Source organism: Dipodomys merriami, unplaced genomic scaffold (genome assembly GCF_024711535.1).
Source record: "Dipodomys merriami isolate MVZ:Mamm:240054 unplaced genomic scaffold, mDipMer1.0.p SCAF_2075, whole genome shotgun sequence".
NCBI classification, from domain to species: Eukaryota; Metazoa; Chordata; class Mammalia; order Rodentia; family Heteromyidae; genus Dipodomys; species Dipodomys merriami.
In genome coordinates, this window is record NW_027203466.1 from 31,082 (window position 1) to 58,279 (window position 27,198).

The following is a 27,198-nucleotide window of genomic DNA, read 5'->3' on the forward strand; positions in this document are numbered from 1 at the left end:
ATCACAGTTTGAATAAATTCTATGTAGATGTACTGATGAGAAAAGTATTAAAGGTCTGTTGCACAATAGCAGAATATATATTGTTTAGCACCAATCACATTTGACCACAAGGCTTCAAACTGTATGGGAAGTGAAAAAGGTTGAATATTAAAAAGTCCAGTTGGGGTTAATATTTGAAATAAAAATTTAAAAAGTTTCTCATCTAAAATAAAAGAGAAAAGGGTACAAAAATCATATATGTAAAAAACCAAAATAGGATAAGATGAAACAAAAAAAATCCACATCAAACCAGGAGTTTAGATGCAATAATTTCACTACATTACTTGCTTTTAGGCATTTACTATAATTACCTCCACATCTGTTTCACTGTCTGTAAACTGGTATTGCTATAAAGTTATAAAAGACAATAACAGAATAAATTGAAGGTTATATAATGCTCATAGAAAACCACCCACTCTAAATAAATGGATATAACTTGTACCATTTAATAATGTTAGAGCTTGAAGGTTAAAATTAAAGTTAAATTTAAATAAACTCTCATATAAGGTTTCTCAAATATTACAATGACAAATACACTCATAGAGATATTATTTTAACAAAAGATAAAGATGCACAGAAACAAAGAAACCATAAAGTCTTAATTTTGGTTTAAAACATGCAATACAGATGTATAAGGAAACAGATGATTTATTTCTGTACATGAAATACAATGTTAATTTTCTCTTTGGAATTTGTGATGACTGGACAAAATACATACACACTTGAAAAGGAAACTTGCAAACCACAATGAAGTACCAAAGATGCTGCTAAGCATGTTAAGATCTTAAGAAGAAAGAACTTACCGCTGCCTTAAGAAAGTAATAAAGAAAAGACAGAAAGAAAGGAAAAAAAAGCAGAAAGTTTACTATGGAGGAAGATAAGAACCATACAAAATATGACAAATTTATCAAATTAGCATTTATAGAACAGAAAAATATAAGATATTGTTACTTTATAAAACAGGACTTAGGACAGCTTACAGAATTGAGGGAAGACTCACTTGTCCAAAAAAGGCCACCCGGAAGTAGGTTCCCAGAAGTCTGCGGCCTGAGTGCATGACCTCAGTCACTTTGCTATAAGCCCGGTGTAGTGTGTCATACAGATGGGATAGCCTCTGAAAAGCAGAACAGAACCCATGTCATCTCATTTGTAAATAGCTGAATCAATTTTAAAATGACAACCAAACGTGATAAAGTAGGTGAAAATTCCTTGACCATAAGTAAAAAAAAAAAGCAAGAATGTATTTTGACTTCATAACTTGCAACCAATATTAGCTGCACTGCTTCCTACTCAAAAAGCCAGCCAGCCTATGAGGACCCATTGAACTTCCACATGATGGTAAGCAAATTCTATTTTCAAGTTAATACAAGATTTTGGAGCGGGCCCTGATACCACCTACTCCTACTATTCCTACTCCATTTTATGTGCTAAGGGCAATGGTGGACCTCTGATGAAAAGGGCACTTGCTGATTACAATGCTCTTCTTTTGATGACCTTTTGAAGTGAAGTGCTGGGGTAGAAATCTTGTAGTTTGAGATGTGGGGACGTCTGTGTAGAGGTGGGGCCACCCCACATATATGTAATGCCTAATAACTCTTAGGTGTGGTGCCTGGTGATCTCTTTTGGTAGAATGTGTAAAGTCAGAGACCATGGTTATCAATGAACCAAAGCCTGTCTGCCCTTCTTGCAGTAGATCTGGAACATGTCATCCCATTGTCCTTGTATATAAAGCCAAAAATCGAGATACCTCAAAATCCCTCCGCTTCTCATAAATGGGGATGATGAGTTTATAGATGTCGGCAATCAGCTCATAGCGTTCTGCCTTCCAAAGTCCATCTGCACACTGCTCCAGCAGCTCCATCAGTACATCCTGATCAAAGAGGAAGACCACCAGCCAGAGAAGAGCATTACAAAGAATACAATGTTGTATTTTTTGTGCAATCCCTAACCAGTAAGATGGGTAGGGGTGAAATTTCAAAATATACAAGAGATACTGAACATTTTAAAAGCAATTGTAAATCAATTAATCAGAACCATATTAACAATGCAAGGCCATTTAACTCTTATGTCATATGTTACACATAAATAAAACTGTCATTTCGTGTGATTGAACTTATAAAAAGGCATGTCAGTGTTTCAGGCTTCATCATAGGTCTTGTTAAAGCCAGATTTATGTAATAATCACCACAATAGTGACAGGCAAAGTCAAGAACAGAAAACTAAACACCATCTTTTTCCTTTGTGTTTGCATTACGAAGATGTGTTCCCTAAGACTTTTATTTCAAGCCTCTACCCTAAGCATGACAAGTCTTCATCTTATTGAAATACTGGAGGTATTGAAATACTAGAGTCCTACACAGAAAGTTGTGAGACCCAGAGATTCTTAATTTCACACTTTAGCAGTTATAGCTCAGAATCTGGAGTGATTTTAATGCAATTTTATAAAAAAGAAAGTTGTTTGTCAGTGAATTAAAAAGTTATAAATATCTATCATATTACTGATTCTTTTCATTCATTAACAATCATCTGTTCAAATATTGTACCAAACATCTACCATGTGCAAAGCACCATGCTTGACACTGAGCTTAAAAAACCCAAATGTAGCCGGGCGCTGGTGGCTCACGCCTGTAATCCTAGCTACACAGGAGGCTGAGATCTGAGGATCGCGGTTCAAAGCCAGCCCAGGCAGGAGAGACCGTGAGACTCCTATCTCCAATAAACCACCAGAAAACCGGAAGTGGCGCTGTAGCTCAAGTGGTAGAGCGCTCGCCTTGAGCTGAAGAGCTGAGGGACAGCGCCCAGGCCCAGAGTTCAAGCCCCACGACCGACAAAAAAAAAAAAAAAAAAAAAAAAAAAAACCCAAATGTATGTGCATAAAATTAAGTCTGTGATTCATAAAAACTGCTTGATATATTTTTCCCAAGTGTGGAGGCCATATTTTGCATGGTGTTATGGGTTAAATAAGAAATACATCCCACAGGTTCATGTGTTGAAGGCTGTGTCTTCAGCTGGTGGCATTCTTTTTGGAGGTGGTAGAAAATTTAGGAAGTAGGGCCTAGTTGGAGAAGGGAGTTGACTGGGAGTAAGCCCTTGAATGGTATGTTGGTACTCCTTGTCCTGTTCTTTCTCTGCTTCCTGGGCACCATGAACACCTCTGCTTTACCATGGCCATCGATCATGATGTTCTGCCTTATCATGGCCCAGAAACAGCTTGCAGACCATGGGCTTAAACTTTTGAAATACAATCAAATAATGAATCTTTTCTTTTTTTCCTAGAGCTTGAACTCAGGGTTTGGGCACTGCTCTTGAGCCCCAGCTCCACTTCTGGCTCTTTTTTTTTTTTTTTTTTTTGGTGGTGAAATAGAGATATGAGTCTCACAGACTTTCCTGCCAGGGCTGGCTTCAAACCTCAATCCCCAGATCTCAGCCTCCTGATTAGTTAGGATTACAGGCATAAACCAGCTAATCTTTCTAAAGTCCATCTGCATACTACTCCAGCAGCTCCATGAGTATATCCTGATCAGCTAATCTTTCCTTCATTTTTTATTCCCCCAGTTGTGAATTTGAACTCACCACCTGGGCACTGTCCCTGAGTTCTTTTGCTCAAGGCTAGTGCTCTACCACTTTGAGCCATAGTGCCACTTCCAGTTTTCTGGTGGTTACCTGGAGATAGTCTCATGGGCTTTCCAGCTTGGATTTGAACCACAATCCTTAGATCTCAGCCAGCCTGAGTAGCTAGGATTACAGGTGTGGCCACCAGTGCCTGACTAATCTTTACTTCTTTTAAACTTTTTCTCTCAAGTATTTGTCACAATTATGAAAAGCTAGTTAATACAGATGGTCTGTTAGGCTATATGACATAAAAGAAACTTTCTTTGAAGTAGATAGAGACCCTCCAAATCACACAGTCATCCTCACAGCTGCCAGAATTTACGTACAAGAGACAAGTAGCCACCAGTTGAAAGAGAAGTGCCATGCATGGTAAGATAACAAAGACAGGAAATCACAGTGATTTCAAATATGCAAGGCACTGGTTTATTTAACACTAGCCAGTGGATACCTGGGTTGGTAATGAGGAAGCTAACTCCTCTGCTCTCACAGAGATCAGAGTCTAGAGTAGGAGATGGGTCTATAAAGAATAAGTGTACTGATAAGAAATTGCAAGGAGTCAGGAATGCAGAGAAGAATGTACCCATCTAAAGATGATAGGGGAGGTATAGAAAGTGATGATTGAGTTTTAAAGGGTGACTCAAGAGACACAAAGAGAGGAAGTGACAATGGGAGCAGAGAGGAAATAGCTCCACTGAAGGCTTGGGAATGAAGACAGTATTGTATCTGAGGACTTCGATGGGGTAGAGGATAAAATATGAATCAGAGAGTAGAAAGACAGGAGGCTGGGGGAGTGGGAAGAAATAACAAACCAAACTCACACACTTGAAGTTCTCTATGTAAAATAAAAATTAAATGAAGAAGAGTTCAAGCCCCACGACTGACCAAAAAAAAACACCCCAAAACCAAAAACCCCCCAAACCCCCAAACAAACAAAAACTACGATAATTTTGAGACCCAAACACACATTTAGACATATATCAGTTATCACAATAGACAAGGACCATGTTACTTACTTTAAAATGGTTGTCTATCAAGGTATCTGTGCAACAATTTTTCAGGTATATTTTAAATAGATTTTCTTCCTTCATAAATACATACTCAGTAGACTCTATGGGTACTCTCCAGAGTCAAATGTTTCTAACTGGTAAATACTATCTTGAATATTTCTTTTTCCTAATTTATTCAACAGACAGACTGGTGGGAGGCTTAGTAACAGTGAAACCTGGATTCAAGTAGTATGTATGATTCTATAACATATATTTATGTATGATCATAGATAGATGAACTCATTATTGAGAAATCTGTTATGTTTGCTATGAAAAATGGATATCAAACAAGAGAGATTCCCCAGAATGGTTGGGAAAATGCGATAAAGCAAACAGCAGTAAACATTATGAATAAAGAATATCACCAAAAAAATTATTATTATTATTTTTTTGGTACTAGTCCTGGGACTTGAAGTCAGGACCTAGGCACTGTCCCTGAGCTTTTTTGCTCAAGGCTAGTGTTCTACCACTTTAGCCACAGCTCCACTTCTGTTGTTGTTGTTGTTGTTGTTTTTTGGTGGCTAATTGGAAATAAGATTCTCCTGGACTTTTTTGCCTGGGCTGGCAGGAACAGGTATGAGCCCTGGGTGCCTAGCAAAACAATTCTTAATAGTTATTGAGAATGAGGGGATAGCATATCAACAACTTTTATACTTTATTAAATATTAATTTATCTTCTTCTCTAGGCATTAAAACACCACCTACTATTTTAAATAAATGATAATACATACTATAAAAGGCAATTAGTATAGTATGTATTAGTACACATTTCCCAAGAATGGGATGGATATATATATATATATATATGTATATATATATATATGTATATGTGTGTTTATGTATGTATACACATCTCCTAAATCCTTTTCTCATAAAAATAGAGTGTGGATAATTGCCTCAAAGCAAAGTTTGGTAAGATAAATATTCAAGGTAATATAAACTCTATAAATGGACATTTACAGTGAATATGTATTGAGTAACAATTCTTTGAATAGAAATAATAGGCAGTAATTACAAATAGGAGATAATATGTCTAATTATAATAAGCCATAAAGACTAAAATATATAACTAAACATTGGAGTATATGTGTGTGTATGTGTTTGTGTGTACATGTGTGTGTGTGTGTGTGTGTGTGTGTGTGTATTCTCAGTACAAATTCTGCATATTTAAATTCTCAGAAGTCACTATATCTGGGAACCAATCCAGAAAGTAGTCTGAGTGATACCCTTGAAAGGTAGACATCCAGATGCCTAATGGTTTTATCACCTTGCTTGTTTAAGCACAAAGGCATTGTTTTCCCCCTAAATTGTTGACATAAGAAAGGAACTTGTTGGGGAGATGGTGGCTAATTAACTCTATGCATCCAGAAAATACACATTTTATGATATTAGACTAGACCTAAAGATTTCAGTGCACCAAGGTCAGAAGCCATTGAGGAAGCTTTTAAAAATGTAATTAGGCAGTTCTGTTTTCAAGGGTGTCATGTTGATACAATTAAGGGCACTGAGCATCTGTCTGTGGAAGTAGCACATGAATGCTGTGGTATGTGTGTGTGTGTGTGTGTGTGTGTGTGTATGTGTGTGTGTGTGTGTGTGTGTGTGTATACACACGAGCACAAAAATGACAGTATAAGAATGTACTTGTGCAGGGTATTTTAAATATTTTCATTTAGATATCCTTCACTCCATCTTAGGATTAATTTGACTTAATCAACCTTACCTATAAAGCTAGATGCTGTCTTTACCACCTACCATTTGGTAATAATTAAACCTATGATCTTGTTTGGGCAGTGGCACCTGATTGTACAGGTTCAGCATAACTCACATTTTTATAACACTTCTATGATTAACACTGTTTCTGAAGAAACATCTCACAATTGTCATCAGAATAATCACGTGGGATGCTTCTTAAAGTGCTGATTCCTGAGCTGTATACCCATCCAATGGAATCAAGATATGAAGGACAAGAAAGAGAATCATCTATTTATAATAGGAATGTAAGTAATTCCTAATGAGACTAACATAGGAGGGCAAGCTCCTCACTCATAAACCCTGTGATAGTACAAGTCACCATAGGCAGTCTGTGGAATGAATCAGCATGTCAAATTAGAAATGTCTAGGACAAAAGAATTCAGACAACTTTGAATTTGTATTCACAGGGACTGTCTCTTCTCAATGGAAAGAAAGCATCTGAAGTTCTGGCAAGGATTCTGTCTTGCTCACCCTTTTATCCCCAGCACCTGGTCCAGTGCCCAAGTAGTCCCTGTATGTATTTCACCATGAAGCAGGGCAACAAGTTCTGGTATCAGGCAAAAGTAGAATAGTTTCTCAAGTTCCTTATTCACTACTACCATTGTTGGGAAAATCTCCTACTAGTGAGGAAACACTAACTCAAGTTATATAGTTTGTTGTTGTTGTTAGTCATGGGGCTAGAACCAGACCTTGGGCACTATTCCTAAGCTTTTTTTGCTCAAGGCAGTGCTTAACACTTTAAGCCACAGCATCATTTCTAGTTTTCTGGTGGTTAATTGGAGATAATAGTATCATGTACTTTCCTGCCTGGGATGGCTATGAACCACGATCCTCAGATTTCAGCCTCCCGAGTAGCTAGGATTACAAGCACGAGCCACTGGCTCATGGTTCTTTTGAGCACTCTTAGTCAAGGAAAAGTGGATGGTTAAGTAGCTCTGTAGGGTTATATCACCAAACCTAGATGGGTCGTAAACAGTGAACATTGAAAGGATCTTTTGATTTCTGAGATATCCTATTGATGTAACTTTTTATGTTTGTTACTGGCAGTTGTTTCTGAACAGAAACAATTGGCTCACAGAATTCAGAGACTTGCAGAGTTAAGTTCATATAATGGTAAGTATACTCAATGGTAACTGCAAGTGAGACTTGTTGCTTTATAAAACAACAGCTAGCAGGCTACATAGTCAATTGTCTTCATCTTAGGAAAGGCTCCATTCTATAGAGTTACCATGAAGACTGCTAAGTGAGCACTGGCCCATTTCCTAGGAAAGAGCATTAAGGTTCCTTGTGTAAGCCTCTGGTTACAACATTTTCACTAACCAATCCATATATAGTTTTGTTTTGTATATATCTGTGTAAAGTCACCTAATATAACCTGTACTGTTAACATTAAATTCATGCCCAATCCACTAGAACCTCATGCACGATAAAGATTATAGAATAATGTGATAAAATATCACATGTAATGTTACTTAGGTTCTTAGGCAGTACTTTAGTAGTACACTGGGGCCATTTTAAACTGCAAAATCACCAACTAAAAACCATAACCATGAAAATGTAAAAAACAGAACTAAATGGACCCCAAAAGGAATACCTGTTGACAGTATAAGATTGAAACAAGCAGGGTGCTGGTGGCTTATCCCTGTAATCCTAGCTATTCAGGAGGCTGAGATCTGAGGATCACGTTCCAAGCCAGCCCGTGCAGGAAAGTCCATGAGACTCTTATCTCCAATAAACCACTCAAAAACCGGCAGTGGTGCTATGGCTCAAGTGGTATAGCACTAGCCTTGAGCTGAAGAGCTGAGGGACAGCGCCCAGGCCCAGAGTTCAACGACAGACAAAAAAAAAAAAGAAAAAAAAAAAAAAAGAAAAAAAGATTGAAACACGAAGTCAGAGTGCCAAGAGAACTGATTTGGGCTTACAAAAAAATATCAGCTGAGTTGGGCCAATGGCAAGCCCTACCAAGAGACTGTAGAACAGGGGAAGGTGAGGGTGGTAGCTTCTCATGCCTTTCCTCTGTGCAATTATAAGATCTCTAGTAAAGGCTACAAGTCCTGTAAGGTGGCACCTCTATGTATTTTCCACCCCGCTTTGCTCTCTCAGATAAGGGGGAGGGACCCAGCTGTTACTAACTTAAGTGATACTGCAACTTTCCTTATTGGTTTTCCTAAATGCTCTCTGAAAATTTAAAAATTGTCTCTCTATAAGACTTTCTTTACTTTCGTAAATGTGCCATCCAGGTCCGGCCAGGTCTGCTTGTCATTAGTTAAGAGAAGGGATTTATTATTATTTATTTCTACTTGGGCCCTGTAGAAATTGAGCACTTTAGGGAGCTTAAATTTTAATCTGCACAATTCCAGATTGTAAAATATGAATTGGATGCTTCTTTTTATCTAATCAAAAATGTCTGGGAGGGAGTCAATCTTTGGATCAGTCAAAGAATGAAGATACCAATTAAAACTTACTGGGTGCCTGCTGCTAAGACATTGTATATTTTTAGGTAGCTCCCCTGAAAAATCAGTTTAGGAGACCACTTACGACATTTAATTATATTTATGAATGCAGATTAAAATTGGCAATGATTATTATACTGTGTCACACACTTATTTCCTATCAGGCGTTTCTCAAACTCCTTTCTCTCTGGCAGAGATTTTCATATTGTTCTTTTTCTTGAGACATCTGGGTAGCAATATGCAAATGTACTTGACAGTTTCTATTGTCTCAACTTTTAGAATATGTTCTTCTTTCCCCTCCCCTTGCTCTTAATCTTGATGTGCAGGGTTTGTGCTGAACTTTATAACTGTGATGTCCATATCCTAACCACTACAGATTGTCATGTACCATGGACTTTGTTAAAGATTTACCAACTTTATGACTTAAGGTCAGGATGGCAAATCCATATTCTGAAATAGCTGACAAAGTGGTCCTCATCAAATGCTTAGTTTTACCCCAAAGCGGTGTCACTCATAAGTTTCCCCAACAACATCTTAATTTGGCTTCACAGGCTAAATCATTAAGTTCTTATAACTACTTTAGCCTATTAAATCAGATAAGCATATAGGTTTCATTTTATCATCCCTGTAGGATAAGTTACTGGAAAATGTTTACTTTCAAATCTTTAATTACTCTTGGCATTGTTAGTTTCTTTATCTAATTGCAAACAAAATGTTGTACTCCAGAGGTCTGAGTAGGTAGCAGGTACAAGAATGGTTCCCCAAAGCAGACATTATAGTCACACCTCTTCTCAGAGAGAAGCTCCAATCAAACTTCGCCTTGAAGGGAGGAGCTCCAAGTCAACAGTATATGGGCCTTGTCTCCCTCAGTGATAGGTTTCAAAATGGAGAGTTAAAAAAGTAAAACTGTTACTGTCTACCTAGGCACTTCAAAGTGAGAAGACAGAAGAGCTATTATTGCCATGGAATAACCAACTTTCTTGCTTTCTAATCACAATAATTAGAAAACTTTATTTAGGGTGGCTAAACTTATTTTAACATTTAAACTTCTGATACAGTATCCTCCTTTTTCACATTTAGTTTTTTTTTAATTGTGAAAATACAGTATAGAGGGGTTACAATTATATGGGCAAGATAATGATACATTTCTTATCAAGATTGTTGCCTCCTCCTTTGTTTCCCCTTCCCATCCCTTTCACATTTAGTTTTTAGTTTCAATGGTCATTTGAGACTAGACAATTTATAGCAGTGGTTCTTAAACAACTGGAACTTAAAATCACCTTATTTATCTTCAAATTTACTAAGGACTCCAAAGAATTTTTGTTTATGTTTCAATATTTATAACATAAGAAATAAAAACTAAGTTAACTTGTTAATCAAGTTAACTTAGTTAACTTAGTTAACTGTACTATTGTCAACAAGAATATTACTTTACTACAAGAAAAGGGTATTTCTGACATAGAGAGAAAAAGAGAAAAGAATAACCTTCATTTGTTGCCACTCATGTTAATGTCTGACTTTGTAGGAAAAACTGGGGTTTTCTTAGCTCCTGCCACAGCCTGCCTAATGTGTTGCTGGGGTTGACACATTTAGAGAATGCATCTTCACAGACCTCCAGGGAAGAGTAAAGGTCTCCAAGGCTTCCTGACAGGGTTCCAGGACCACACTTTGAGAATCAAGTGATAAATCCAGTCCATAGGACTAGTTCCTACCATGGGAGATGTTTGCTTATGGTTACTCTTAACCATGGAAATATCAAGCTCTCTATTCTCCATGACAGTAGACTAGGTTGGTCATGCTTCCTGGAGACTCAGGGCTCAGGACCCATGCAGAGCCAGGTGCTTGTTCCTGACAGCTGTTCTGGCCATGAGTCTGGTGTGGCCTCTTAGAGCTTTGACTGTCTGATGCTGGAGATGTCTAGAGTTGGAGATACTAATTAAAGCTAAAGTCAAATTAAAATAGAAGTAAAATCAGAAAAAATGTTAGAAAGACTAAGAAACTTACGGTAGATTTTTCAGATCTTTTCCTACAAGTGCTGAATCACTGTACTATAAACTGGTCCCTTAAGGCCCTCTCTCCAGAGAAGAAGGCACTGCCAAGAAGGGGAATGGTAGAACTTCAGCTGCTGTGTTTCAGTGGTCTGAAGAATCATCTAACTTAGGGCTCTGAGTAGAGGCAATGATTATGGAGATGAAATCCCTGAGGTGACATACTGGCAGGGCTGTCAGACCCCAACATACCTGATTACAGTCACTTAACACTGTGTTAGTTCATCCCTAGATCATTTTGTTATTTTGTGAACATCATGGGGAGAACATATACTAAGATAGCTATGACATCACAAGGTGATACACTTCTGTGAGAACATTGCTGTGTATGTAGTCTACTGTTGACTGAAATGTCATTATGTTGTGCACATGTGTCCTTGAACACCTACTTGAGCTCTAGCACTCACCTCATTAAAGTGAACATCCTGCATCCCGACATCTTCCATCATGGAGGCCTCCTCATCGATGTTTGGGGTAATGACCCGGAAGGCTGTGCACCCTTGTCTAAACATGCCTACAAGGTGAGAGAGCAGAGGAAAAGGAGCTGGTGACCTGAGTGTAGCAGAATCTTAGGATTCTTCCTGAATCTCCTTTGTCAGCCAGAATCCCCATGGGAGGATAGGGGTCACCATGTGCTTTCTTTATTCAAATCCTTATAATTAACCCTCACCTCCTTCTCTGTCTTTCTCAACACATTTTCAATTATCACCCACATTTATTAAAAGATTCAATCTTTCAGTAAACTATATATTGAGAAATAGTCTTTGAATCAAGTTAATAGTAAAATAATGGGAAGTAAAAAAATTGATTTGGTATAATGATCCCTGCTCAGATACCAAGAAAAACAAAGCAGCTAAAGCTAATGAAAGAGATATATGACTCAAAATCAACTCTATTTCCTTCAAGTAGTTGGTCATTTTACCAACTCAGGCTGAGAATAATCCCCAATTCTGATGGGGATTATTATTATTATCCTTATTATTATTATTATTATTATTATTATCCTTCCTGATGTAGCCTGTACAACTAAGATAAAATGTAACAGCTATATTTGTGAGCAGAATAGTGTGTATGTATGTGAAGGGGCTTAGTTAGTTTCCTCACAACTATCTGGGGGTAAGGAGAAATAGAGAGTATGAACACTTCCTCGTCTACATATCAGATCCACCAAAGGAAAAAGATGTAAGGTTGGAGATAGGATTGATGTCTAGGATAATCATAGATTCTTTTTTTTTTTTGTCAGTTGTGGAGCTTGAACTCTGGGCCTGGGCACTGTCCCTAAGCTCTTCAGCTCAAGGCAAGAGCTCTACCACTTGAGCCACAGTGCCACTTCTGGTTTTCTGGTGGTTTATTGGAGATCCGAGTCTCATGGACTTTCCTGCCTGGGCTGGCTTTGAACCACACTCCTCAGATCTCAGCCTCCTCAGTAGCTAGGATGACAGGTGTGAGCCACCATCGCCTGGCTAATCAGATTTTTTTTGCAATAACAACCCAACTGGAATCTTTCTTTGTGTTGAAGTCACTGGAAAAGTTTTCAGCTAGATGGACTATGTCTATGTGACATGTTAAGTGAGTAAAGAATTAAAATGTTGTACAATTCTATTTTGTGATGGCTGTTCACAAGGAAGTGAACAGAGCTAGACATTGTGGTATGTCTGTAAGGCCTTGGGTTCAATTACCCAGCACTACAAAACACAAACAAATAAGAAAGTTAAAAAAAACAAAACCCTTAAAAACAAAAACAAAAAAGCTCAGCCAAACAAACCAAAAGTAAAGTCAAAACTTTAATCAACACTTCACATATTTCAAGAAAATGAGGAATAAAGAGCATTTAAAAATCAAGCCTTGAGAAAGTAGAACTTGGTCTTATCTGTTACATGGAAATTCAAATTTCTAGCCACTCCCAGATAATCTAGCATCCAACACAATCCTAGTGCAGCCTTACTTTGATTTGGTTATACAGAAACCAAAGGCTCCCAGTGAAAAGCAATTGTCTAGAAACTTGAAGATACATCAACACACCCAACATAAAGTTGCAAAAGCCAACCACCAATGAGTAGGTTGCAGAGTACATTTAAATGTAACATGCCACTCCAATGGAATAACCAAAATGGCCTAAGTGGTTTCTTCTCATTGCCCATAGAAGCAGATTCCAGCAGATTCCAGGAAAAAAGGGAAAGAAGGAGCATGAAGTCTGTTGATGCAGAATTGAAATAGAAAACTCCCACAGCACCAAATGGCATGTGAACAGAGTAGCTGGAGATCCTTGGGAGCTGGGTGACCTTCAAGCTCACCTCCCCGGCTCCTCCTCTGGCAGGTGCTATGGCTGTAGGGGAACAGGGGTGGCTCCTGCCGGAGAGCTAGTTCAGCTTCTAAACATGAGGATAAAAGGCCTTAGCAGGAAATAATAAAGGAATAGGAGTCCTTTTTTGGTTTTTCACTCTGGCTTTGATGTATGACAAATCCGGGTTCCCTTAAATTCCATTTAAAATAGCCAGCTGTACTAGAAATTGGCTTTTCATAGTATTGGCACTTGTAACTTTATAATGCTTCTCACTTTGTAAATATACACCTCATTAGCCCAGATCTGGTGCTGCTGTTGTCTGGTGTTTCAATGTGTAGACTACCAGCTTCTCCAAGAATCTCAGTATTTCAAACCAAATGCCACCCTTTGGTGCTATCCTGATTTGGAAGTGGAAATGAGAAACTGGTGTTTAGCCTGAAGGAATCATAAAAGAATTCCAGGCTGCTGCTCTGAGAACAAATGTATTATGCCCCTGACTTTCCCCTAGGCAGTATGGTAGTCTTCTCACACAAGAAAGCCAACTGGGCTATGTTCCAGGAAATCTGTCTGATAACTTCCTGTTACAACTGTCTTTTGACTGATAAACAGTTCCAGTGATTATTATCATAAGGGAAAAGAAATCTTTAGCTCTAAATTGACCAGTCAGGGATAGATAGAGACAAAGCTCATTAACTGTTTTCTTCTGCAGAATGGCATCATCAGTGAGCGGTTTTATAACATACCCTCTACTTTTCTCCTTAATACATTCCCACTGTGCCCACCAAGTCAAGTAAATGTCATGTCAGAGAATTAAATAATGAACATGTTACACACACACACAAACACACATACACACACACACACTCTCTCTCTCCAAATCTGCCTACATGGTTTTCAGTTGTTTTTGATGATTTGTACAGCTTCATGTTCATGTCACAAAACATAGGAATCATTCCTTACCTTTTCGTGTGAGATATTCTGCCACTAAGGCTGTCACGTGGACATAGCACATTGCTGCCTATAATAAAAAGATGTCTTAGAAACATAATTTATAATAGCATATGTAACAAAGGTATGTGCTTTTATTAGATCCCCAGGCACCAACTAGCAATTACAATAGCTAATATGTATCTTCAAAAACAGTAGAGTCATTCACATAAACTGAAATTTTGAAACTGAGAGGTGAAACAAATGGTAAATTTGCTACACTTTGTTTCTATTTATAATGGTTACATTTTAATGCAAAAGACAAAAACAGCATTTTTTCTTACTCTACAAAAGGCTTTGGTATCATTTCCCTTGAAGCAAAAGGAAAACTATTTGAAGAAAAAGTGTGCTTCCTCCTGAATTCTGAGAGAATAATTAAAATTTCAAGTGTTAATATATTTTCTCCCAACTTAAAAAAGGCCAGGTTGTTATTTATTTTTCCAAATACACAATTCTAAATAAAAATTCTGGGCTGTGAATGTAGCTCTGTATTACAATCTGTACTTAGCATGCCCTTGGTTCAATTCCCAAAACCAAAACCAACCAACCAACCAACAACTAAATTCAATAATAGGTATCTTAAAAATAAAAAAAATTACAATAAGTTGCCATGTTGTCATAAAAATCAAAGACAATTCTTGGAAATAAAGCCAACAATAAGGTAAGATTCATGAGGTCCAGACCTCATTAGTTGCTTGGCCATCACTATGTGGTATCCTTATCTAGCCAACATACACCTTCCACATGATGTGCATGTGAGCTAACAGCATTAGCAGCTTAGTAGGTACAGATTATGTCTAAAACCTGAAGGAAATTATGTTAGGGAGTTGATTTATTACACTGGCTAATCATAAGAGGTGGCACTCATGGTTTAGCTCATCCTACAGTGCACAGCAGAACCAGGCATGCAAGAGTTTATTGAGCAAGTACACAAAACCAGACACCCATTAGTGTCTTATATAGTATACTAGATTGGACAGTGTCTCCCCAAAATTCATGACTGTTTTGGGATCTCAACTGTGGGGCATTTGCAAATAGAGTTGTTATAAGTGTACCTAGTTAAAATGAGGTCATACTAGTATTGGGTGGTCCCTAAACTTAATATATGCCATAAAAAGAAAAGAAACAGAAATACAGACACATGGGAGTATGACCTATGACAGTGGTGGCAGAATGGTATGTCCACAAGTCAATGAACATCAAGGAATGGCAGCCACAGGAGGAGCTAGGAGAAAGGCAAGGAACAGATTCTCAGGGGGCCCTATTGACCCCTTGATCTTGGACTCTAGCCTCAAGACTGTGAGAATATAAACATTGGTTGCTTTAAGTCACTCAGTTTATGTTACTTTATGAGGGTAACCCAAGGAGCTAATACAAGTGATGCTCAGTGAATTCCTTTCTTTTTAAAGATACTTAGTCACACACATCATACTTAAAAGCTTTCGGCTTAAATTCTGAGAATTAAGAAAAATTACTACTATTACTATGACTACTTCCAATTTCTTTTCATCATGATCATTATGTTAGTTTATGTTAAATTTATCATAAAACAATGTATCTTTTGGCACAGTAGACTTCTTGAATAATGAAAAGTTACATAAAAATTTTTAGTTTTAGAGTACAATCGTAAGTGAAATGGTAATAGAAATTTCAAAGTCACAGCATGCTTGCTTTAGTATCACTGCTGGTCATACCCAAATGTCTTAGGAGCAAATCCTGAATAGTATTCTCATGGAAACGTAGAACCTGCAGATAGTCCATAGCTTTCCTTAATTTCTCATTTTACATAGGATGTCAACAAAAAATAAAGGGTTTAAAAAAATGGCTCAGAGTTGGGAAATGTCAAATCTTGGATTCAGTCTATCTCAAGGGTCCACATCCAACTTTCAGCCATGTCCTACAGACTGAAAAGTACAGAGGGAATGCTTCAATATCTTCTACATCCACACAAGGAGACAGTGATCCTTATCATTCTTAATGACAGAAAAAATACTCATAAAAATAGCTGAAATTTAGAAATATAACATATTTTGATGTAGAAATGGAGTATACTTTAATTAGTAGTTAACTATATGACTACACAGAGATATCCTTTATCGTTTTCTCAGGTAAAACTATGAAGTCACCCTGAGCGGAGCATTAAGATTAAATTATGTACTAAGGTACCACAGAGTTTCCTTTGATTAATAGCACATTTTTTCTCAGTATTGTCTTCTGTGAACAAATAGGGCATAAATGGTTTTCTCAAAGGCCTGGATAAATTGGCAGAGCCACCTACTTCTGAGAGATCCCCATTTTTGACATGGATCCTGGCCATGCTGTCAAGCCACGTCTTCCTGAGTTCAGGAGTGCTGGCATAGGACTTAGCCAGACTGTACTGCAAGTCTACCAGCATCTCTGGGTCATTTTCATGTTCCTTCATCTGGGCTGTGGCCATCAGGACTGTGCGGATCCTCTTGGTCAAGTCTTTCACATCAGAGGAGAAACTGGTGTGCTACATGAAGGGTGAGAGAGAAAGGACATGTGGCTTTCATCCTGGTACATGTTAAGACAGAGTCTTGAAGGTGAATGTTAAATAGAGGCTGGGTTGCTTACCTTGATAAGTCTGTCACTGTTGGCACAGTTGTTGATGATGGACAAGGACTGCTGGAATCTGGTTCCCCCAATGCCAACAACATCTGCAATCAGCTGACTGACAGAAATGATGACCTTAGGGACACAGAAATGTGGACAAATCAATTTACCTTAAGATGATTCTGTGCCCAGGATGAATATAAGGCCAGAGCAAAACTGAGATGTTTAGGGCTGTGATTATTCCAGGGTAGGAAACAATGTCTATGTCTTTTTATGACTTTCATAAAATTATTCTAGAACATGATTTTGCCTTACTGATAAAATTTGTTTGCAAAACAAAATGCTAATAAAGGAACTGTAGAAGAATGTAGAAATAGATAGCTCCTATCTCCTGGATACTTACTTTTTGTAATAAAAACAAATGTTATTATTTACTTTCTCAGTTTTTATTGTGAGCTTATATATATTAAATATTCAATAGGTGAACAATCCTTTGCATTTTTTTCATCAGAATGTGTATTCATTAACTGTGAAATGGGGACATCTACCTTTCACTCTGACTACTATCCTGACCTAACTGCTTCCACTCAAAGATGGAGGCCATCCTTACTTCCTCTTTTTCTTTCCATCTCTTACTTCCTCCTATTTCAGTCAGTAAGTATTATCAACACAATCCTTTCTTCTTTCCAAACTCATTGTTTCTCATTTAGGACAACCTCCTTTCTGTCCTAGATTTGATAATATCTTCTCTAGTTCTGGTCTAGATTCCCATGATCTGTTCTTAACAGTCCAGGAAATTCCTCCAAATATGCAAAGATTTAGATGTGTAACAATGTGTCTGTATGTGTCATCTGTGTTTCAAACTCCACATTAAAGAACTTTTCCAGCTTCCCATATGGGAATTACCATTACCCCTCTACATTCTTCAAGTCCTCTGGGAAGGCTCCTTTGGTATCCATAATCCCCAGTCAGTCACTCCTCGTGTATACACAGTCCTCATGGGAGCACTGACCATACTGTTGCAAGGGCTTTCCGGATTTGTCTGGGACATCTATCTAACTACATTCCATAAAGGTCATGAGGCTGTTCTGTTCATGAATCCTAGCATGTCGTATGTGGACAATAAATACTGCTTCAGAAAGGGAACAAATAAAGAGATAGCGAAGGGACTCTTACTATATGTCTGTATACAAAACATCTACAAAAGTACATAAGACTTGTCATTACTGTGGCTGGTTCTCAACTCAGAGAATATAGATGCTAAAAAAACATGTAAAACATCTAAATGAAAAAACTCTGAAGAGACATCAAATGTGTTCAGAAAGAGAAGACAGAAAAGAACTCCTTTGGTCTTTTGTTTCTTACTTAAGTTGGTTACCTCACATAGATTCTACTATTTCTTGCTTCAGTGGAATTTCAGCTAGTTCAATATTTATTCTATATTTAAACACCAAGTTACAAATAGAATATAGTCTAGGCAAGAGTCTGATAGTATGGGACATGAAGCAAATCAAGCCAGGAAATTTGACTTCTAAATTTTTCACCTCAGGCCAGATTTTACGATATATTTATAATGAGCTCAACCAGTAAATATACTCAGTTTTCTTGCTAAAACAGGATTGTACCAGCTGAGTCTGTACTGCCAAGTTAAACCACACGCACTTGTAAGTGTGTCCGGACAAAGGACTTCTTCCCAGTATAGTCGAAGTTGTTCCTCATCAAGAAGTAGAGCAGCTGGGAAGCCTCAGTTCGGATGGAGCTCAGTTTGGAGTTACAGCACTTGAGAATCTCATAGCACAGAGCGGCACACATGTCTGCTCTCCCTTCATAGAACGTCGAGGGAAACTAGATGGAACATAAGGTATACACAGTGCAGCAAGGTTAGTGCTCATTGATGCTCCCTCAACTCTGACTAGAAGGAGGAAAAAGTATGACTGCCAGGTAGGACCATCACTAATGAAGCAGCTTACCTTATAAATTAATGATCTTAAGGCAGTGAAGACATTTTTTAAAGCTGTTTCAGATTGATGTTTTTGAAGAAAGCACAAGTAGACATCAAAAACTTTTTTCATGAGAGGGTTGTGTCCATGATCAGCCAACAACTGGTTCTTAAAACACACATTAACAATATCATTAGCATGCCTGCATTTCTAGAAGATTCTCTACCACTTTTAGGCCCAACGATTACATATTTCAAGCATAAAAAAACCCTTATAATTTAAACAAATTCTACTACAAGTCCTCAAGGAAAGTGCAAAAAGCCCTAGTAGAACAAAATAAATTATTAGTACATTTATGCTTTGGGGATCTCTCCGAAAATTACACTATAGTTTCCAGAAACATTGTTGCTTAGTATTAATTTGGCTTCTATTGATTTACTTCTTTTTACTATACATCAGCAACTGGTACAGAGGTGATTTTTGTAAGACCTTATTCCAACAGAGGAGTGGTATTAAAGAAGTTGGCTAACTATGAGATGTATGTAGCAGGAGGAGACTGTAAAGTAAGGAACATGAAGAAGGTCCACTAAACGTGAAGTCCCTCCCTAATCAGGTTTCTCAGGCATTCTGCTAAACATTCAATAATCAGGCAATTTGGTAAAGTAGAGCATGTACAGAATTCATCCTGAGTATTCTCTCTGTAAAACAGTAACTCTAAAAGTGACTCTGCACAACTACTGTAAACGAGTAGAAATTGTGGTTTAGTTCAGTTAGAGGCAGCTAGTAGGTTCGTAATGTTTCATGGATTTATCAAGCAAGAGGACTGTCATCAATTGTTTTCAACAGTTCTTCAAAATTTCGTCACCACAGCAGAATATTCACACTAATTCAGCATTCTAGAATATTGGTTAGTTAAAGCTCCCATCATGGCTAAATATACAGTGCAGCTGCAGGTTCACACCAGCAAAAAGTCAGCCTGGAGTATTGTGTACAAATACATATGGTGCTTTAAATATATGACAAGGTGGTCTGAACAAAGGCATGTGTTTTTGGAAAGATGTGCACGCATGCTGCACAAATAGGTAAAAATGACTGCAATGATGAAGCTGGAAGCAAGTGACAAAGAGCTTGATTCGCAAGGTTAAATATCCGAGTTTAAGCCCTAGTACTGTCTCCTCCTTCCCAAATGATGGTTAATAAAAAAATCTCAAGAGATTATTTCAAACCAATCATACAATATGGCCAAATAAAACAGAGGCAGATTATGGCTAAATGATTTTGCTACATAGCAAATTATGGCCAAAGTCACATTTCAAAGCAAGATTTACTTCATCTTATTTGGAAGGAAAATCTGACTCAAGGAAAAAAATATATTTCAGGTTCAGTCAGGACAGATGTATCACAGATGATAAAATACCAGGAATTCAGTGATCTTTTATTAAGTACTGAGGCACTATATTGTCATATCATATGAAAACAGAACAATTTAAAGAGAAAACTTACTAATTAAATTTGACTAATTATATGAGTGTGATATAATTCTCAACTATGAGAAGCTGTATACACACACACACACACATACACAATTATATCCATCACTTATATGTTTTGATGTGAACACCATTTTTCCTAGGAGTCATAGTTTAGAAACCTTACTTTTCACAACACATTTGTTTTCCTAACAATGGCTATGAACTACGACCTATGTCTCATGTTATCTGTGCATATTAGGCTGGATGTTAAAATAGATCAATCACAAACCCCTCATGGAGACCACTGTTATCTATGTGTGCCCTGCTCTTTTAGTTCTACTTACTCCTAATAGTTATGTATTAGCAATTATGGCACAGTTCAAATTTTAAAAAGACTTTAAATAGAATTGCTAAAAATACATTTTCAGATTAAATTCACTTCATTTCATATTAAATTTTTGAACACATTAAATATTGAAAGGTTCACATAAGTTTGGGATTATGTTAACAGACACCAAAGGAGAGCCACAAGAAAAACCATACTTTCCTGCATGCAACTACTTCAGTTTATGAAATACACCCTTTTAAGTCATGAATATATTAAAACAGTGGCCCCAGCCAGAGTGAAGGGCATGTTGCCACTGTTGTTCTGGACTAAAGGATCCATGCTTAGTACTGAGGCATGTGTGCATACCAATTATTCATATTCAGAATCTTCGTGGTCTCTGTACATAGACTTTTACATGAAAAATTATCCAAGGTTCTCAAGCTGGAGGATTTAGGTCTCACATCTGGAGTTTCTGATTCAGGAGGTCTGGACTGGGGCCTGAGAATTTGAATTTCTAACATGTTGCCAGGGGTGGTAACTATTGCCAACCTGGAGACCACTCTTGGAGAGTGACTAGGAGAGACTACTACTTCCCAGACTTATCCCATGAAGGTCTGTAGTTCATCATCTTTCAACTAAGGTTCCTAGTAACATTTTATGGGAGACATGAACAACAGGGCTACTAAGGGGAATAAAACAGTATTAAAACCTGGTGATATAAGTTTGGGGTTACTAGTTTGTTTTACTGTCCCCACTAAAGCAATGTGCTTTATAAGTAGTTGGGACAAGTTAAACAGAGAATGACTTTGGTTATCCTAAATACCCATGCAGTGAAACATATTGTTTTAATATTCATAGCATATTAACACTAACTCAATTTCCCCTTTCTATGCCACAATGGAAGTAATCATTATGCAAGAATGAGAAGTGTTAGGTTCCTAATACCAAGATAGTGGCTTGAAGTACTCATCTCCAATTACTTATATATTTCTAAAATTTAAGAACAACACACATATACACAAAGACCTTTTCATTTTTTTTTATCCCAGAAACACTTTTATCACAATAACAAAACATCTGAAAAAGCTGAATGGGTTTGTAGCTGATTGTTCTGTACTCTATAAATACCTAATTTAACTGCTATAGCATTTAGACATGTTTAGAGATAGTCAAGGCAGAAATGGCTGGTTAGGTTCCCATGATTCATCTCAAGGGGTTAGGGCAAGTGCTATCTTCTAGCCAAATGTCAACTGCCTCCAGCACTGTTTCCTCTATTGCCACATACTCAGCATATGTAGGCTAATGAAGCTTTATTTCATGGGATTAAAGCCATCCACTATAAAAGTTTCATTAAATTAACTTAAGAATTCATGGTCTCCTTACAGCAGCATAAACAGAAGCTAAAGTGAAAAATCACAATGAAACACTGCTCCCAGAAAAATCCTAACTACAATGTCATATATTTGTGCTAGTTGAGCTTAATAAGCCAAATGGATATAGCAGGTAGAACTCTACCCATGAAGTATTTAATACACACCTTAAATGCCAGTGTAAACAGAGACAGTGTGTCCAAGGCCGTAAGGCAAACCTCAGTGGCAATGTTGGCTTCCAATAGAGACTGGTGAAGAACATCTGCGTCTGAATGACCATAGCCTGTGTGAATTACAACACAGAATTAATACCCAGTGCTTCTGGTAACGAAGTTGTTGGAGTGAGAGAGTCACAGTCAACTTTTGATTATTTACAGAGACCCTCTTCTGGGCCTTGTCTAGAAAGAGTGGTATTAGTAATGTTTCCATTTAATTATGAATCTTTTTCAACTATGGAAGGGCAATGGCATTAGGAAACATTTATTGTGTGCCTCCTATATAACAGCCATGATTTTAAGAACACATGTATTATTTCATTTAATCCCTCAATAGCCCTATGAAGTATGAACCTTATTAAACCCTTTTTGCAGATAAGGAAATAGGAGCAAACAACTCATCATACAGGTAGTAAACAGTGGAGCCAGGACTTGCACCAAGACAGGCAATGATCAATATAGCTACTTGACTGAGTTGTCAGAATGTTGGAAGTACTGAGGGTGGGTGAGACTTTCCAAGCTTCCCATGTGGACAGACAGCAGACAGCACAGGGATTAAGAAGATGGACTTGAAATCAGGCTACTGGTTGTCAGCTCCAGCTCCACCATTTTCTAGCTGTGGGACACTGAGCAAGTTATTTAACCTCTTTGTATCTCAGTTCCTCATCTGTAGGATGGTAATAAGGGTATCTACTTCCAAGGGTAGTGGTCAGGATTAAATTCATTAACATTTGTGAATAGGATAATGGCTGATACATAGTTAGTGCTATAACAGTAACATTTATAGTCCTGGCTACTCAGAAGACTGAGATCTGAGGATCTCAGTTCAAAGCAACAAAGTCTGTAAGATTCTTTATCTCCAATAAGGCACCAAAAAAGCTAAAAGTGAAGCTGTGGCTCAAGTGTTAGAGTGCTAGACTTTGAGCAAAAAAGTTAGTGCCAGTGCCTGGTCTATCACACACACACATAAAAGCATCAAATCAATAACATCAAGATTTGAATTAATAGCTAGAATCCTGAATGATAATCAAGAGTTGACTGTGCTGTGAAGTATCCTACTTGCTTTAATAAAAGCATAAAAGCCAATATATCTGAAAGAAATGTTTAAGAGAAGGAAAGGACTTGAAGACTCTGTTATGTAAGTTTAGCTTAATCATATATAATTTAAATCTAAAATGAAACCTGTATAGTGGCTACAAAATCAATTTGGTACTATTATAAATGCAATTTGACATACAATTTAAGATATTAAATCATGAAATGGTATGCATTAGCAGAAATACAAATAGGTATGCAAAGATGTTTACAGTATTGATCAAGACTGTACAGAAAGATGGCAATATAATAAAACATAAGGCATTGTCTTTATCCAAGGAGTAAAAAGAAAACATTTATTAACTGACAATTTTCTGAACACTCCAGAGATGAAGATATTAGGAAACAGATCAGAAAAATGAAGTTCAGAAAACCTAGGTATTTCCTTAAGATCAGTAATGAGGAAAAGTAGAACTTACACCTCAAACTCCTATCAGGTGATTGTATTAAACTACATATTTTTAGGAGAAAAAAAAGTAACTAGAATGACATCATTCTGTTATCAGTTAATGTTAGAATTACAGAATGGCTTTAAAGAAGCACACCGTAGTACTTGATTTTTAAAGAGGAGGTTGTGAGGTTTCTTGTTTATAGACTGTACTACTTTGTCTCTGGCAGAGCCAGTGACCCTCTGAAATAAGGATCTGTGATACATTTGGCACCATACTAGCTCTATTTCTTTTTATTTTATTTTTTTTGGGGGGTCCGGTCGTGGGCCTGAACTCTGGGCCTGGGCGCTGTCCCTCAGCTCTTCAGCTCGAGGCTATAGCTCTACCACTTGAGCCACACTGCCACTTCTGGCTTTTTTCTTTTTTCTTATGTGGTACTGAGGAATCAAACTCAGGGACTCAGGCATGCAAGGCAAGCGCTCTACCATTGAGCCATCTTCCCAGCCCTCTTTTTATGTTTTGGGTAAGAAATCTCCAGAAAATTAAGATGGATATTGGGGTACTAATATTATTAGTACTGCCTTTATGTAAGTCAAGCCTTTACTTTGGTTAGTAAGGTTTGGTAAGACACAGATATGATGAAAGATGAAAAATACAGATTGATGACCACTGTGAAAATGATTACAAGTCATGCTAAGAGAGAACCAAAAAACCAAAACCAACAAAAATACCTCCTATTAGGCCAACCAAAATTTTCACACACATCAAGGGAACATTTATGGTAGGCTGCCATTTACCCCAAATACTTTTTGGTCTAGGTTAAATTTTAACAAGGAACTTGGCCTGCTGATTATTTTAATACCTTTTCTGCACAAAACTGTCCTTTTCTCTCTATTGATTAAGCTATTCATTAGTGTAACCATGAGACTATTATAAATGAAATGGCCTACACAGGAATTTCTACCGATTTTTGTCTATTCCTGGCTAAAAGTCTGGAACAGTTAAAGAATTAGAATTTGGCAACCAAAGTGCTATGCTAATTGAGTTTATATAATTATGCATACATTATGGAAAATGTGGTAATGATACAATTTCTCTAAGTTATTACATCACACATAATGCCATTTATCCCATTTCCCTAAGAGTAAGAATGAGATTCAAATTAATTCAGTCTGTCTTTCTCTGAGCTATACAGAAATATTTAAAAAAATGGTTCCTTTAGCTCCAATGTCATACCTGTGCTCTTCCCCACACTGTTCCATCTCAAAAATCAAAGAATTCCTGAGCTAGGTCTATTTTCAAAAATCTATAAAATGAAATGGCAGCACAGAGAGACTGTTCATAGTCATGGACTAAGACCTGGAACAGAGCTGCATATCAGGGAAGGCTTTAGCCAACAGTAACATGTTACATAACACAGGAAAATGACACAATTCAAGAAAGTACTAGTAAGAGATAGTGAACTTCTTTTTTTGGGGGGGAGGGGGCGGGTCGTGGGGCCTGAACTCTGGGCCTGGGCGCTGTCCCTCAGCTCTTTAGCTCAAGGCTAACACTCTACCACTTGAGCTACAGCGCCACTTCTGGCTTTTTTTTTCCTGCTTATGTGATGCTGAGGAATTGAACCCAGGGCCTCAAGTGTGCAAGACGCTTTAAGCGCTCTACCACTGAGCCACCTTTCCAGTCCTAGTGAAACTTCTTAAATCAAAGTTAGCAAGTTCTTGAAAGCAGATTCTCACTCTGGCAGGAGAGGGAGTGCAGTGCAAATAATGCTCATGTCCACTAGTGGGCAATGGTGCCTTTGAACACTGTTTGAATTTCCTCTGGTCCTGCTGATCAGGAACAGAGTGTAGGACTTCACAAGTGTACCATCCTGGCATGCCTGCTGTGAGCTACCTTGGAAATCTGTAGCATTCATTATTGTGTAACTTTACACAATTTCAGTTCTATTGTTACTCTGAGGAAAAGACTTACTTTTAAAATATAACAATATCGGGCTGGAAGGTGGCTCAGTGGTAGAGTGCTTGCCTTGCATGCATGAGGCCCTGGGTTTGATTCCTCAGCACCACATAAGCAAAAAGAAAAAAAGCCAGAAGTGGCGCTGTGGCTCAAGTGGTAGAGGTCTAGCCTTGAGCTGAAGAGCTGAGGGACAGCGCCCACGCCCAGAGTTCAGGCCCCACGACCGGACCCCCCCCCCCGCCCCCCAAAAAAATCACAATATTTTGAGCCAGGCACTGGTGGCTCACACCTGTAACCTTAGCTATAATCCTATCTATTCAGATCTGAGGATCACAGTTTAAAGCTAGCCTGGGTAGGAAAGTCTGTGAGACTCTTATCTCCAATTAAAGTTAGCCTGGGTAGGAAACTCTATGAGACTCTTATCTCCAATTAAATACCAGAAAACCAGAAGTGAAGCTGTGGCTCCAAGGGATAGAGTGCTAGCCTTAAGCATTAGAACTCAGGGATAGCACCTAGGCCCTGAGTTCAAGACCCATGACTGACAAGGAAAAAAAAAACCTATCTATCTATCTATCTATCTATCTATCTATCTATCTATCTATCTATCTATCTATCTATATCTATCTATCTATCATATATATATATATATATATATATGGTACATGAGGAACAAAAATGAGACACTCCCTATGATATGTTATGTTTAGATTTCGTTAACCTTCCTCTACTTTATTTGAATAGCTCAACTGAACACTTAAAACTTTTCTTCCTGGAAGTGGCGCTTTGGTTCAAGTGATAGAGCGCTAGCCTTGAGCTGAAGAGCTGAGGGACAGCGCCTACCTAGGCCAAGAGTTTTCAGGCCCCACGACTGACCAAAAAAAAAAAAAAAAGAAGACGAAGAAAACTTTTCGTCCTTCCCCACTGACATGACATTGAAGATGATGTAGTAGGCAGGATAGAAACCTGACCCACATACATGCCCTTTCTGACAGTCAGAGGAAGTCTGAGAGAGAAGAGTAAGTCAGATTCACATCTCATAGATATGCTTCTATTTGATAGCTACCTTCCCTTTGTAAAATCAAAATTCTTATTTTTAATTTTTTTGGGGGGACATGGTAGCAAGTATTTATCATTCTGGTTATATAGGAAGAGTAAATAGAGCAAGCCTGGTCCAGGTAAGAACATTAGATGCTATCTGAAAGAAGTATAGAAGCCCAAAGGTCTGGAGACCTGGCTCAAGTGGTAGATTGCCTGTAAGTTCCTGAGTTCAAATCTCAATATCAGTAAGGAAAAAAAAGGCTTTCCTCAGAGTTGGGCAGAGAGTAGAATGTGGAGTCAGGAACAATAGACTACAGCAAAAATTATGTGATTTGTTACCATAGGCTAATATAGAAGTTCACATATTAGAATGTGAGTATCATGCCATCAACTTTCTCTTTTCCATGGAGTACTACAATCTGTTTCTGAAAATGGTATCCAGTGTGATACAGACCCAAAATTGCAAAAATACACACTCTAAATTTGTCTTTAAGAACATTAACATGACTAAGTGGGCACTCTACCTGACTTTCTCAATCCTGAGATCCATCAATTATAATAAGCAAAGCCATGATAAGACTACTACATATGAGATGGAAT

General features: G+C 37.8%; 1 protein-coding gene across 1 annotated transcript in view; it reads right to left on the reverse strand.

Moving 5' to 3' along the window:
• The window catches only part of LOC138833439 (dedicator of cytokinesis protein 9-like), a 61,071-nt gene that overhangs the window by 19,142 nt on the left and 14,731 nt on the right, over positions 1–27,198 (reverse strand). The window contains exons 7-18 of the mRNA XM_070031760.1: positions 22,073–22,188; positions 18,766–18,903; positions 18,458–18,640; positions 16,817–16,930; positions 16,500–16,715; positions 14,195–14,252; positions 13,245–13,322; positions 11,358–11,464; positions 1,787–1,909; positions 1,040–1,153; positions 843–848; positions 351–386 (exon numbers count right to left, since the gene is read on the reverse strand). Of these exons, the coding sequence (XP_069887861.1) occupies positions 351–386; positions 843–848; positions 1,040–1,153; positions 1,787–1,909; positions 11,358–11,464; positions 13,245–13,322; positions 14,195–14,252; positions 16,500–16,715; positions 16,817–16,930; positions 18,458–18,640; positions 18,766–18,903; positions 22,073–22,188 (1,289 nt within the window). The remainder of the gene's footprint in view (positions 1–350; positions 387–842; positions 849–1,039; positions 1,154–1,786; positions 1,910–11,357; positions 11,465–13,244; positions 13,323–14,194; positions 14,253–16,499; positions 16,716–16,816; positions 16,931–18,457; positions 18,641–18,765; positions 18,904–22,072; positions 22,189–27,198) is intronic.